We start from the raw sequence: 13,012 nt of genomic DNA, 5'->3' as shown, positions 1-13,012 counted from the left end.
TTTGTCGACCCAATCTTAGCACGGCTTTTGCTAATCTGTGTATATCAAATGAAAGTTTTAGAAAAGTGATTGTTTTACTTTTTGAGGTTTAATGTTCTCAGCTCTTTGTGAGTTGCATGCTGCTTTGTTGCGAGTTAGGGCTGGAATGATGTACAGCGAGAAAGAGGGGGATGGGGAAGCTGGAGGTTTTCCCTCTGTGTTGTTGCTATGGTGGAACCGAAATCCAGTGGAACCTGTTTGTGAGTGAAATGCAAACATCTCTCCCATAATTTACCCTCTACGTTAGAATCCCTGAGAAGCTATGAAATAAAAACTAAAGCGTTTCCTGTTTCTTTGTTCAATTCAAATACTGTGACACTCAATGAAAAACACGTTTCGCTTTCAGCAAAAAGATCTTTATTAAACACATCCACTGGTTGCCACCTCTGTGAGACTTATTCCAGGAACGTTACAGGATATTGTGCAACAGTTTTCTCTGAGAGCACTCAAAGCAACATTAAATCGTTACTGAACAAAAACCTAAGAACCGAAACGATGTTTTCCAGGCAAGTGAAAATCTGGGCAGGCACACTTTTAAAGCACCATTTGTTTCCATTTGGAAAAGGATGTGTGATTCGAGTGTATCCAGTTTCACTCAGGCAGAAGTGTGGAAGCAAAGAAGGCTTGAGGAAGTGTTGTGTCTAATGGAAAAGAAAAAGAAAACCCTCTACGAGATCTGCAGCATATTACACTGTTTTCACACAGTTCAACCCTTAAAGTGTGTTTTATAAAGTGGTACTAATGCATTCACTGTACTGCTGTCTTTGTGATTGTACTTTCCACCGTGCTGCCATTCCAAAGGGGCGTTCAAAGCAACAATGCAAGATTGTGAATTGATTTTCTTTATATTCGATAACAGCAGTGAATGCCTGTAAATGTGTTAAACCATGCTCGAAACATCAGACATATTTAAAGCAGAATCTGATTTCAATTCCCTGTTTAATCTGCAATTTGTTCTTAATGATTGCTCTTTATTGTTCAGGAAAACATGACACTTGACTGTTCTGGAGTTCAGTAGCTGTATCTTCTGTCTGTCTTTGGTTGAAGCGCTGTGTAGGCAACCCTAGACAAACCATCTCAACAAATGCTTTTTAAGGCCTATTAACTGTTCAAGTACACGGAAATAATCAGAAGTCACAGGTCGGCTGTGATCAGCTATAAAGGTTAATAATAAATTCTTAACACGTTCTTTAACTACACTGTGTTAAATAATGCAGTAGTACAATTTTCCACCTGACCAACAATTCATTCCAGAGGTCGAACCAAACACAGTCACAGACGATGACTATCTATACATATCACAAAAGGACTACACACGTTATAAAGTGAAATAGATATCTGATTTATTAATCATTCAATTTGCTGCCTTGTTTAAGATTTAGGTCCATAATTGAGTGCATTTAGTTGTGATTTCCACTGTAAATGTGACGCGTTGATGGGAGCTAAATCCTCAGCACCAGCTTAGCGATATGTCTCGGAGCAAAGGCGTCAAGAAGGGAAAGAGAGGGCGTTGTGCGTCTTTTGTTTTTGTTTTTTTTAAATCAGACAACCTTGAACTACACTCTTGCACAAAAATGTCTTTAAGGCAAACGTGAATACTGATTTTCAAAAGGGGGAAAGTGGAAAAATGGATCCCTTTTTTTGTAAAGTTAGCAGCAGGATTTTCAGTTGAGGGTTTGGCCATTGGAGTGTTCTCAGAATCATTTACATTCACCTGGTTTCGTCAGCGCTGTGTGTGTGTCTTTTTCCACCCGTCAAACTTGTTGAATGCTTTTCCTTGCTCATAACACCTTTACAAAGCCAATTAAAAACTATTTGAAATGGTGCATTGTTTAGATCTTTGTTTTAGCCCTCGGTCTTTGTGACTGGCTTCGTGGGCATGCTGTCATGAATGGGAATCATGTTGCTGCCATGCTCTTGCACATGCAAGCACGTCCTTGTGCATGTGAATGTGAAGAACAAAAGCGGACCCACTTATAAAAGCACTGCTAGTGGCACCACTAGTTAAAAATTCAAAAGGTTTCACTTTCTTGTAATAGCTTGCACCTTTTTAAGGTGAATTAATTCCACCTATAGAATTAATTTACAAACTTTTTAAAGAACCAGATGTCTCAATTTTGATGGTTTGATAAAAGAAGGCTAAGTATTCTGTAGGAAAGACAAAAAGACGATGTTCAGAACACCGGAACAGCAGCATTCACTGTATTCATAACTTGAAGTTAAAGGTGTGCTTTATGGTCTTCATATTTCATGTCAGTCTTCCAGAAAGTCATTATTTGGTCAATTTGCATGTGGATTCCAAGCCTCTGTTGAAGCAGAGCAAGGATCATGCATAACAAGAAAAAAAGTCATGGTAAAAGAAGAGATGAAGACATTGAGAGAAGAGCTGGGGAAACATATTCAAGTACAATCCCTGACGCCCTTTCGGATGGTGTTGGAACCCTGAGTGCGATTGTGTCCTTCAGGGTTGTCAAAGCGCCAGGCTGTGAGCATTGGAGGCTGAAGCCTGCGCACGCTGCACCACTCCTGGACACTTTTCTCTCTTCAGCAGCTTGTGGTTTTGAAACAAGCCTTCATTTCGTGGAACACCATGAGTTCCATCTGGGAAAGTCAGTAGCCCTGGAGGGACAGACAGAGGACGCTAAGACGCTATCACAGAGAGAGAATACTGACATCCTGATGGACAGGCTGTTCCAGTGCTGTAAAACTCTTACCATAGCCTTCAACACGCCCATCTTTGAATTCCCCTTCAAACTTCATGCCGTCATATCGACTGAAGACACCCGTGCCATGAAATTTTCCGTGTGCAAATTCGCCTTCGTATCTGAAATGGTGAAAGTAAAGCATGAGTTTATTTTTTAATCAAGTACAAAATTTGTTCTCTTGTTGTTTCCACTCTTTTTGTTCACACACCTGGATCCATCTGTAAAAAGCAGTACACCAGAACCATGGAAGAGTCCATTCTCAAACTGACCGCTGTAACAGGTTCCATCCTGAAACTTGAGCTGGCCATCACCATGTCTCCGACCTGGAAAGTTCCACAACATCAAAGTGAGCAATGGCAGTAACTTCAAACAGAAGATACCATTCACTTGTGAGGAATCTAATTAAAATCAACCACCAGGTCTGTTGTGGTTTATTCCTACATAACAAATTGCAACATACTGATGGAAAACCGAGCCTACCGTTTGAACTTACAGTGTGGCCGAGGGATTTAAATTCACTTTTACCGTAGAGGTGCTTCTCATGTCACATGAGTTAGTACGTGCCTGGATTTAAATACCCCTCCACCCTTGCTCAGAGAAAGGTTTACTACTGTCCCATCTGCCTCCTGTGCACTCAGAATTACAGCAGTCTAATCCAGCAGATTTTTAGCAGGGATTTCTACTTTGGGATCCAGATTGTGAAAACAGTCAAGGAATGTACTTGCACTCCCCTCCTAGAAGCCTGTGATCCACTACTGAAGCTTATAATCACATCAGAGGGCACACACCTGCAACTGGTTTAATCCACGAAAGCCACACTGAAAATGCAGGTAGAGCAAAATTTGTTGAATACAATAGGTTAAGTTGTGTTGTTTTTATGTAAAAGCAGCTGAAAATCTTAACAAACCAAATGACAAGAGAAAATTACTCTGGGATTGTCTTATTCCTAGCATATTGGCTTAGTTTCTCAGAAGCAGCTGACAGAGGACACTAAGATTTCCAAAACAGGTCCAAAGTCTAATCCAGACAAAGCCAGAGCTAGCAACTCAGTCGCTGCTTGTCTTGGGTTACCAGTGCTTGCTAATTGGGATTTGACTAAATAGCTTGAGCTTGCATGTCACTAAATGTAGCATCACTGTATGTGTGTTAGAGAGATTTAAAACAGAGCAAGCATCCTGTGATATTTTAGACAGGTGAAAATTTGGACAAAGATGTTTTCCCCACAGCTTTATGATAACCCTGCCTTTGGTACTTTCCTGCTATTTCCCTGTAATAACATTATTTATGTAAATACAACTCACTTACAAAGCTCTCTGTTATGTGTACTCTGAAGTTAAACATCCAGCACAGATGGGTGAACATCAAGCTCAGTGAGGCAGCTTACTTATTACCTTATCTAATGGATGCTGCTTTAGCTGATGCTTTATAATTTACTAAAATTATTTAAAAGTTATTGAAATATCTGGAAACATGCAAGGAAATATACAGGTCTAAAAAGCTTGAAAGTTAGTATTTGCTGTGCCCAACACAACCTGAACTCTCTTAGACAAGCTTTCTTTCCTAAGAGAGCAAAATATCTCTCCAGGCCTTTCAAAGTTCTTCTTTGGGGGTCGCCGGGTCGGCTACCTTTTGTTCTGTTCTCTGTCAAAATTATCCCACATTGCTTTAATAATGTTGAGGTACAAGCTCTGGGGGGGCAAATCCATAAGTAACAGTGCTTCAATGTGTGTTCTTCTATCCAGGTATGCTTTTACTGCACTTCCAGTGTGCTTGTGATCATTGTCATGCTAAAAAATGAAGCCCTTCCCAATCAGATGCTTTCTAGATGGCACTGCATGGTGGATTAAAAAAGTATATCTTTGGTATTTTTTGTAGATTCAACTAAAGAAATGGGAAGAAATTGCGTTTTTGTAACAGATGGCTAGTAATAAAGTGCCTAATGATCCAATTTAAAATGTTTTTTTTTTTCACCTGTTCAGTGGATTAATAAAAAGAAAAAGAAAAAAGACCATTCCTCTGAAAATGGTCAGTTACCAGAGCTGGACTAAAGATTAGTGAAAAAGCAGCAGAAAAACTTAAAAGCTGATAGCTAAAGCAACAACACCTTGGAGACATATTCTAAACACACTACCATAGCTACAAGTGACAGCCTGTCTCCCTTGTATTAACATAATCATGTCTGGACATCCTTTAAGCTTTCTTTAAAACTGAAAAGTGGGATTGTCTTGCCTTCTTTCCACTCGCCGTGGTACTCTTCCCCACTAGCATAGGTGAAAGATCCTCTGGTCAGAGTCATGGTTTTCCTGTCAGCACACAAACACACTCTGAGTCACTCTTTGACTGAGTTAAAAATGCACACACATGTACTTATGAATAGAAATTCCTTTTGGGATTATTAGTCCCTCTGTCTATGGAACAGGAAAGTAATTTCCTCTTTGGTACACATATATACTGTAGGGTTGGAGACCTCAGTCATAAAGCAGACGTGATGAAAGCAGAATGCTTCTAATAGTCTTTAAAGGATTACCTTACTATGATGATCTTTTTCTTTAATCAGTCATATTTAGTAAAGAAAGACAAATAAATGCATTATCTAGCTTCTATTACAACCTCTAGACCTTAAAGCCTTAGAAAGCTTTCCAATTTCTTTAAATAGTAGGGGATTATTTTAACTTCATACGCTTCCTATAATTAAATAGCACACGGGGGAGGGGAGCTATTTGATGCACCCCAAAATGAAGGCTAATAATCAAAAAGGCTTTATAAAAAGGCAAAGGCAAGTCACATCTGATCCCATAGCTGCAAAAGCACAACTCTGATTATAATACAGTGCATGCTGGTAGCGGTGACGCTGGGGTATGCCCAGTTGTGAGGAACGCCTTTTACAAAGGTTCAGACCCTGGAAGCGTTACTGTAGCATGGATGCAGACATACACCAAAGATGATTGCTATTTAATGGTTAATGACGCTCTTCCTTTAAAAGAAATAAATGATAATGTGTACAATGTACAATGAGAGTGAGGTGTAATTTCATCCGTGATGTCAAACGAATAAATAATTGATCACACCAACACTGAAACGTTGTTGGAAATATCCAACTTAGGTTGCCAATATGTTCTGAGCAGTGCAGTTTTCACTTACATAACATGTTGCTGAAAAGGCTGTCGCTTTTAATGACAAAGCCTAGGTAGATCTGATGTAACCTATATCTCATCTACAAGGGGGGAAAGGCTGCACACCCGTTAACGCTATAATTTACCTGCAGACTACGTTTGTCGTCTCTGAAGCATGGAAACCACCGTGCAAGAGCGGAGGGGCGTAAAAATATGAAAACACCGGCTGAGAGACGTTTGTCGCATTCAGGTCCTCCTCGTAAGCTTGATCGAAGCAGTTGTCCCAGACACGCTTTGGAAAAAATGCTAAAATCGTCATTCTTTTGGATTCATTTGTTTGCACGTTGAATTATAAGGTGGGAAATTCCCATGTTTTATTTTTTAAACCCTATTTGGTTGCTATCAAATGTTTTATAGTTGTCGACTTTTTGTTGGTGGCCACCCTTCCGCTAAGGTTTAATAATTCCGGCATCACGTGAACGTAGCATTACAACGCCGTTGGCATAGTGTGCTGCAGGTTACAGACAGTGGCAGACATATTTATCATAGAATGATGCTGGGCATTTTTCTGAAGCTGTTTAATTATTTTTGTCATTATTGTTGGCCAATGCTGTGTTTTATATAGGACCAAACATGCTATTACTACTAATACTACTAAATTCTTACTATTTTTAAAAATCTGATTAAGATGTCGGGATTTTATTTTAGTTAGATGGCCAAACTCCCTGTCCTAGCTCATGGTAGCCTACTGATGTATATTGCAGAGGTTTTCTTAATAATAACCTAGTCACTTTATTTAATACTACTGGGCTGCACTCCCTTTTGCCTTCACAACTGACTTCACAACAATTCTTCATGGCACGTAATTTAACAAGGTGCTGGAGACCTGGGTCTATATTGACATGATAACCTCACACAGTTACTGCAGAATTGTTGGTTGCTCATCTATGATGAATCTGGCAGTCTATGGCAGTGAATCTGCCATCCCAGGGGCGCTCTGGATTGAGAGCTGGTGCCTGTAGAAGCCATTTGTGCTCAGTGCAGTGACTCATTGTCAAGGAACCAGTTTGCAATTATTTGAGCTTTGTGACATGGTGCACTATCCTGCTGGAAGCAACAGTCAAAAGACTAATACAATAAAGAAGTGGATATGGTCATGAGCAATACAGAGGTGGGCTGTGGTGTTTAAATAATGTTTAACTGGTATTAAGGGTAGTAAATCACTTTTCTTCACCACTGATCAGTTTGAACTACAGGAGGTCATCTTGACCATGTCTACATACTTAAACGCATTGAGTTGCTTCCATGTGATTAGCTCATTAGACATCTGTGTTAACAAGCAGTTGAATGGGTGTCCCCGACAGAGTGACCAATGCAAACACTGGTCAAATTGAAATCTGAAACATCAAAAATGCAGAGCTACCCTCTGTGGCAACCCATTATGATAAGAGAGCTGATATATAGTCGTGGTAAAAAGTAAACACACATTTGTTCAATTCTAAGGGTTTTATCAGGACATAGTAAACATCTGCTGTGAAGCAGTGGGTTAGTGAGCTATGTTGAGCTTAAAGTCAGAATTTTCAGTGTCATGAAAGTGGTTCTCTCTTTTTACTGGGCTAAATTATCATGGCAACTTATGCAAAACATATAACCTGGTTCAGGAGTGGCTTAAGTTTTGTTTAAAAATCATGTGGAAGTGTCACTTTTTCACATCTTTTATAAAATTTATAGCATTCAGTGTCATATAGATCCTCTAGGGAAACGTGTTTTATACAGTGGGATGCAAAAGTTTGGGCAACCTTGTTAATAGTCATCATTTTCCTGTATAAATCGTTGGTTGTTACAATAAATTAAAAAAAGTCAGTTAAATATATCATATAGGAGACACAGACAGTGATATTTGGGAAGTGAAATTAAGTTTTTTCAAAATCAGGCAGGTGCATAAATTTGGGCACCACAAAAAAAGAAATGAAATCAATATTTAGTAGTTCACCTTTTGCAGAAGTTACAGCCTCTAAATGCTTTCTGTAGGTTCCAATGACAGTCTGGATTGTGGTTGAAGGTATTTTGGACCATTCCATTTAACTCACACCATAGATTTTAAATAATATTCAGGTCTGGGGACTGAGATGGCCATTCCAGAACGTTGTACTTGTTCCTCTGCATGAATGCCTTAGTGGATTTTGAGCAGTGTTTCGAGTCGTTGTCTTGTTGAAAGATCCAGCCCCGGCGCAGCTTCAGCTTTGTCACTGATTCATGGACATTGGTCTCCAGAATCTGCTGATACTGAATGGAATCCATGTGTCCCTCAACTTTGACAAGATTCCCAGTCCCTGCACTGGCCACACAGCCCCACAGCATGATGGAACCACCACCATATTTTACTGTAGGTCGCAGGTGTTTTTCTTGGAATGCTGTGTTCTTTTTCGTCCATGCATAACGCCCCTTGTTATGCCCAAATAACTCAATTTTTAGTTTGATAAGTCCACAGCACCTTATTCCAGAATGAAGCTGGCTTGTCCAAATGTGCTTTAGCGTACCTCAAGCTACTCTGTTTATGCTGAGGGCGGAGAAAAGGCTTCCTCTGCATCACTCTCACATACAGCATCTCCTTGTGTAAAGTGCGCCGAATGGTTGAAAGATGCACAGTGACTCCATCTGCTGCAAGATGATGTTGTAGGTCTTTGGTGCTGGTTGACTCTGACTGTTCCCCACCATTCATCGCTTCCGTCTATCCGAGATTTTTCTTGGTCTGCCACTTCGAGCCTTAACTCGAACTGAGCCTGTGGTCTTCCATTTTCTCAATGTGTTCCTAACTGTGGAAACAGACAGCTTAATTCTCTGAGACAGCTTTCTGTATCCTTCCCCTGAACCATGATCGTGAACAATCGTTGTCTTCAGGTCATTTGAGAGTTGTTTTGAGACCCCCATGTTGCTATTCTTCAGAGAAAATTAAAAGAGGAGGGAAACTTACAATTGACCCCCCTAGATACTCTTTCTCATTATTGGATTCACCTGTGTATGTAGGTCAGGGGTCACTGAGCTTACCAAGCCAATTTGAGTTCCAATAATTAGTTCTAAAGGTTTTGGAATCAACAAAATGACGACAGTGCCCAAATTTATGCACCTGCCTGATTTTGTTTAAACAATTATTGCACATTTTCTGTAAATCCAATAAACTTCATTTCACATCTCAAATATCGCTGTGTGTGCCTCCTATATGATATATTTAACTGACATTTTTTTATTGTAACAACCAACGAGTTATACAGGAAAACTATTAAGAAGGTTGCCCAAACGTTTGCATCCCACTGTATGTACAGCTGCATCCTACTAACATTACCAACAAAGCTCAGCTGTAATTCCAAAGCAAATTGTATTCAATAAGGGGTTGCAAAAAAATGCATAAATGTTTTGATACCTGATTGTAATCTGCTGTTAGATCCGGAACTACTACAAGAACACAGAAAACAGAATACCTATTTATGTAATACCTTATTTATGTAAGCCAAATTTCATTTTGGTTTACATAAATAATGCTATAGTTTAAAATGCCATGTGTTTTTGTTCAAGTTAAACTTGTATTTACCTAACTGTAAGACCTCAGGGATGTACTTACATGTACTGTAAAGGCAGTTATACACACTTTGGCTTTCTTTGCATTAGGTGGCTTGACAAAATCATGAAAGTTAGTCAGATATAAGGGCTATCACAATGATGGTTCTCAACTTTCTTTGTAAACCCAGACTTTCTGCTTCAGACTCTGAGCATGTTCATATAAATGAACTCTTCTTCCTCACAAAATGATCCCTATAAGCGCTCTGTACTCCAGTCAAAGATGGTATTAAATGACGTCGAGAGAACAGTGATAAAAAAATTAATTAAAACAAAACTATATAGAAAATAAAATACAACAGAAAAATGCTACAGTATTTCACCTGGCAATGCTCTTTATTTGTAACCTGACAGCTGTCATTAGGATTCCTTCTTTGAGAATGATCAATATAAGAAATTTTGTAGCTAATCATGAACTATTGCCATGAAGCTATTTTTCTCTAATATAGCTAAGTTAGACTCTGGTGGAGAGAGGAAAACTTAAAAACTGATAAAGGTGGTTGGCTTCAATGTCAATGTAACTTTTTGTCAATTACTTACATTCTTGCTTACTAAACCTGACACCCTTTTGCCTTGTAAGTAATTCATGATTCTAGTATAGTTACTGAGCTTTAAGCGCTAAATAAAAAAAATAAAAAAATAGAAATAGCAGCATTTAAATTAAAATGTAAAATGTAGTCTATCAAGGAAAAGCACGCTTTAAAATAGAAACTATTTTAAAAAGTCATTACATGGGTAATACAAATATTATAGATTACTTAATTGCATTTATTTAGTTAGTTACTGATTAACAGACTGATTTAATCAGACTATCAGTTTTGCATACTGAGAGCGATTTCGCCTTTGACGCAGGGTGCGTGCGCGTTCACGCAGCCCTTCCTGCTTCCGTAGTGCTGCCGCCAGAAGGAAGGCTTATAGAAAATGGCGAGCCTGTGTAAAAGGCAGCAATGCACAATCGACAGATACAGCATTCGGAAGGAACTTGACTCGTGGCCACACAAACTCATTCAATGTGTAGGTAAGGATAATGCTTGTTGCACGGCACACAATTGCACGGCTTGAATTTCACTTCTGTTTGACCTTTATCGGTGTAAATAACCATCTATTACCGCACTCACTCGGGGCTTCTCCCAGCGACTTTTTGTCCTCAACTGTTTCCTTCACACGGCAGCCAGCAGGACTCGTTAGTTAAATGTCGCAGTTTGCGACAATGTTGCATTACTTGTTGGGTCCAATTGGTGTTTTTATCGTCCATAATGCGTCGACTGCAGACTTTAGGTATGTAGTGGCGTTACGTTAGTTTGTTTAAAGGGCGCCCTGCTTAAAGGGAGTGTCTCTGTGTGTCGGCCAAAAGCAGTCGTTTTCTAAAATACGTCTTCCCGTTGTTGTTGATACTGTATGTTGGATGGGGGAGGGCGACATATACCCTTGAGGTGATGTTTTCAGTCAACATTTAGCCTACTTGCCTCTCAAATTGCTACTCGAGGATTCGCATTAGTGAATGGAGGAAGTGGCGGAGACCCCAATGCAGAATCTGTTTCCCTTTTCGACGATATAAACTTCTCCAACATTTGACGTTAAAACAGGTAATTACAAAAGCAGTTGTTGGCTCTAGGTTTCGCGTCCATTGCATTGTGTGTATCGTCCCGGGGTGGAGGGTGGGACCCCTGATTTTTCCGTCCAGTAGTGAACATGGTAAACATTATACCCCTTTAAGATAAACATGGAAGCATAGCACCTTAATTCAGTTAGGAGTTGAGACAACCACGGCTTAGTTGAAGTATATAAACTATGCACATGAGTTCAGCTACATATCCTCACTAGTCTGTGTGCAGTGTGTTACCTGTCACTAATATCCTGCAGCCAAACACGGTGTTTGTGCTCAAACAAACAAGAAAACAATCACACACAAAATATTTCACAAACTCACTTAGCCTGGGATTTCACCCTGATCCTTGTCATACAGGTACATTTAAACTTTACATTTAAACTGTAGGGGTGCTGAATGAGCCATTTTAAACCTCTCTATCAGGTTTCATGGCTTTATACTTGCTAGGTTTTTTTTGTAATGCACACAAAACAGATAAACGCTACATTCTTAGTGATAAAATAGCCTGTAAGAACAGACGCAACTTGAAAAGCTGCACAAGGCATGTGCCTAGCACGGTGCAAATACATCCAGAGTAGATCAACCAAACAAAATGCTTCAGTTTCTGTACAAATGACAAATGATTGGTGTGCACAGGGGTTAACTGTGGTGTCCGGTTCTAAAGTCCTCTGTGGGCAGTATGAAGTTACCTGGTTCCTCCTTTTCTACATCACCATCTAATTATTGTTTCCCACACATAATGATAGGTGGCCGGTGTTTTTATTAGTAGTTTTACACTGTTTGACCGAGTGGCTTGAAGTAAAAGAAGGAGACTCCATTTGAGTCCATTTAAATCCATGTGACTCGGTAACATAGCAACAGCCAGTGTGGACATTTCACTGTCACAGATTGATCAGATGAGAATCACTGAGTTGCTCAGTGAACCCGGTTGTTATCGTCAAATCAACATGTATTTTTTTTTTTCTTACTTCATGTAAGGACACATTAGAAATGTTTTACGCATATTCTGACAAGAATACAGCACGGGCTGTTTTTGGCTGGATAGAACTATACTATAACTCATACTTAGATATTACTGTAGGTTGTGAGCTCCCTTTTTGGCACAATTGTAAACAGATTTGAAAACAAAGACTTGACATAGAATACACAGACTATTTTAAATCTCAGGACCCTACTTCTCATGTTCTCAAAATGTCACATTAAATTAATTTCTTGTTATGTGGCTGCTATGTATAGATCATGCTGAGACGTATAATGACTAAGCAACCCATGCACAGTAGTGTGTGTGTGCATAAAAGCTAATGTTTTAAGTTTTCCTGTTATTTAGGAATTCTAGAGTTTGGATTGTCATATATTCTCTGCTGTTGGCTTATTTAGCAGTTGGTTAAATTCTGATTACATTATTAGGAAGAGAAGAAAAGCTATTATCACAGACCAGCAAAACCTGTAAAGGTTTAGCTGTTTTAGGCATATGATGCTGTCTGTTTTAAATGCTAAACCTTAACATGAACTATTGGTTATAACACTAAAATGTATAATATGTGGAATGAATAAACTTATTCCAGCTGCAGTGCTAGGTGAGCGCCGTTTTAGTCATTGCTAAGAAATTGGAGAGAGAATAGTAGCTTTCTGACTAGCTGCAAAGCCAGGACTGTTTGGTTATTCAGTCCCTCCTTTATGATTGACAAATGTCCCTTGTGTTTAGGCTATAAGTAAAGCTGCAAGTGCATGACAACAGCATCAGTCTGCTAGCTGTAGAATGGCATATTCTGTCCAAGACAACAAGGACATACTTTTGTTTGACTTTTTGGTGGAGAGAGCTGCACGCCACCACCCTGCTGTTGCTGAAATGGACATTTTGTCTTTGTGTATTTAATGTGAGGACTAAAACTGCAGGGCAGAGACAAGCACAATTGTCCCATAGAACAGCG

At 39.4% G+C, this 13,012-nt stretch overlaps 2 protein-coding genes across 6 annotated transcripts in view; one reads left to right on the top strand and one right to left on the bottom strand.

The window, feature by feature from the left end:
• Nucleotides 1-397: 397 nt before the first annotated feature.
• On the bottom strand, nucleotides 398-10,781 carry morn4 (MORN repeat containing 4). Of its 3 annotated transcripts, XM_082557316.1 has the most exons (6): nucleotides 6,004-6,293; nucleotides 4,974-5,047; nucleotides 3,533-3,562; nucleotides 2,953-3,067; nucleotides 2,754-2,863; nucleotides 398-2,658 (listed from the first exon to the last, which is right to left on the bottom strand). In XM_082557316.1, the coding sequence occupies exons 1-6, from the start codon at nucleotides 6,174-6,176 to the stop codon at nucleotides 2,510-2,512; spliced, it is 651 nt and encodes a 216-aa protein (XP_082413442.1). In that variant the 5' UTR covers nucleotides 6,177-6,293; the 3' UTR covers nucleotides 398-2,509. The 3 variants fall into 3 exon arrangements, with proteins under 3 accessions (XP_082413442.1, XP_082413444.1, XP_082413443.1); XM_082557318.1 differs by lacking the exons at nucleotides 3,533-3,562; nucleotides 6,004-6,293 and adding an exon at nucleotides 10,591-10,781; XM_082557317.1 differs by lacking the exon at nucleotides 3,533-3,562.
• The window catches only part of LOC309720393 (ligand-dependent corepressor-like), a 25,322-nt gene continuing 22,643 nt past the window's right edge, over nucleotides 10,334-13,012 (top strand). Inside the window, exon 1 of one of the 3 annotated variants that reach the window (XM_082557289.1) lies at nucleotides 10,334-10,490. In XM_082557289.1, coding sequence (XP_082413415.1) covers nucleotides 10,394-10,490 — 97 coding nt within the window. In that variant the 5' untranslated portion in view covers nucleotides 10,334-10,393. The remainder of the gene's footprint in view (nucleotides 10,491-13,012) is intronic. The other 2 variants (XM_082557287.1, XM_082557288.1) reach the window with 2 other exon arrangements.

This window comes from Aulonocara stuartgranti (assembly GCF_965226115.1).
Source record: "Aulonocara stuartgranti genome assembly, chromosome: 13".
Classification (NCBI taxonomy): Eukaryota; Metazoa; Chordata; class Actinopteri; order Cichliformes; family Cichlidae; genus Aulonocara; species Aulonocara stuartgranti.
Note: the sequence above shows the minus strand (reverse complement) of the source record. Positions and strands in the feature narration are given on the sequence as shown.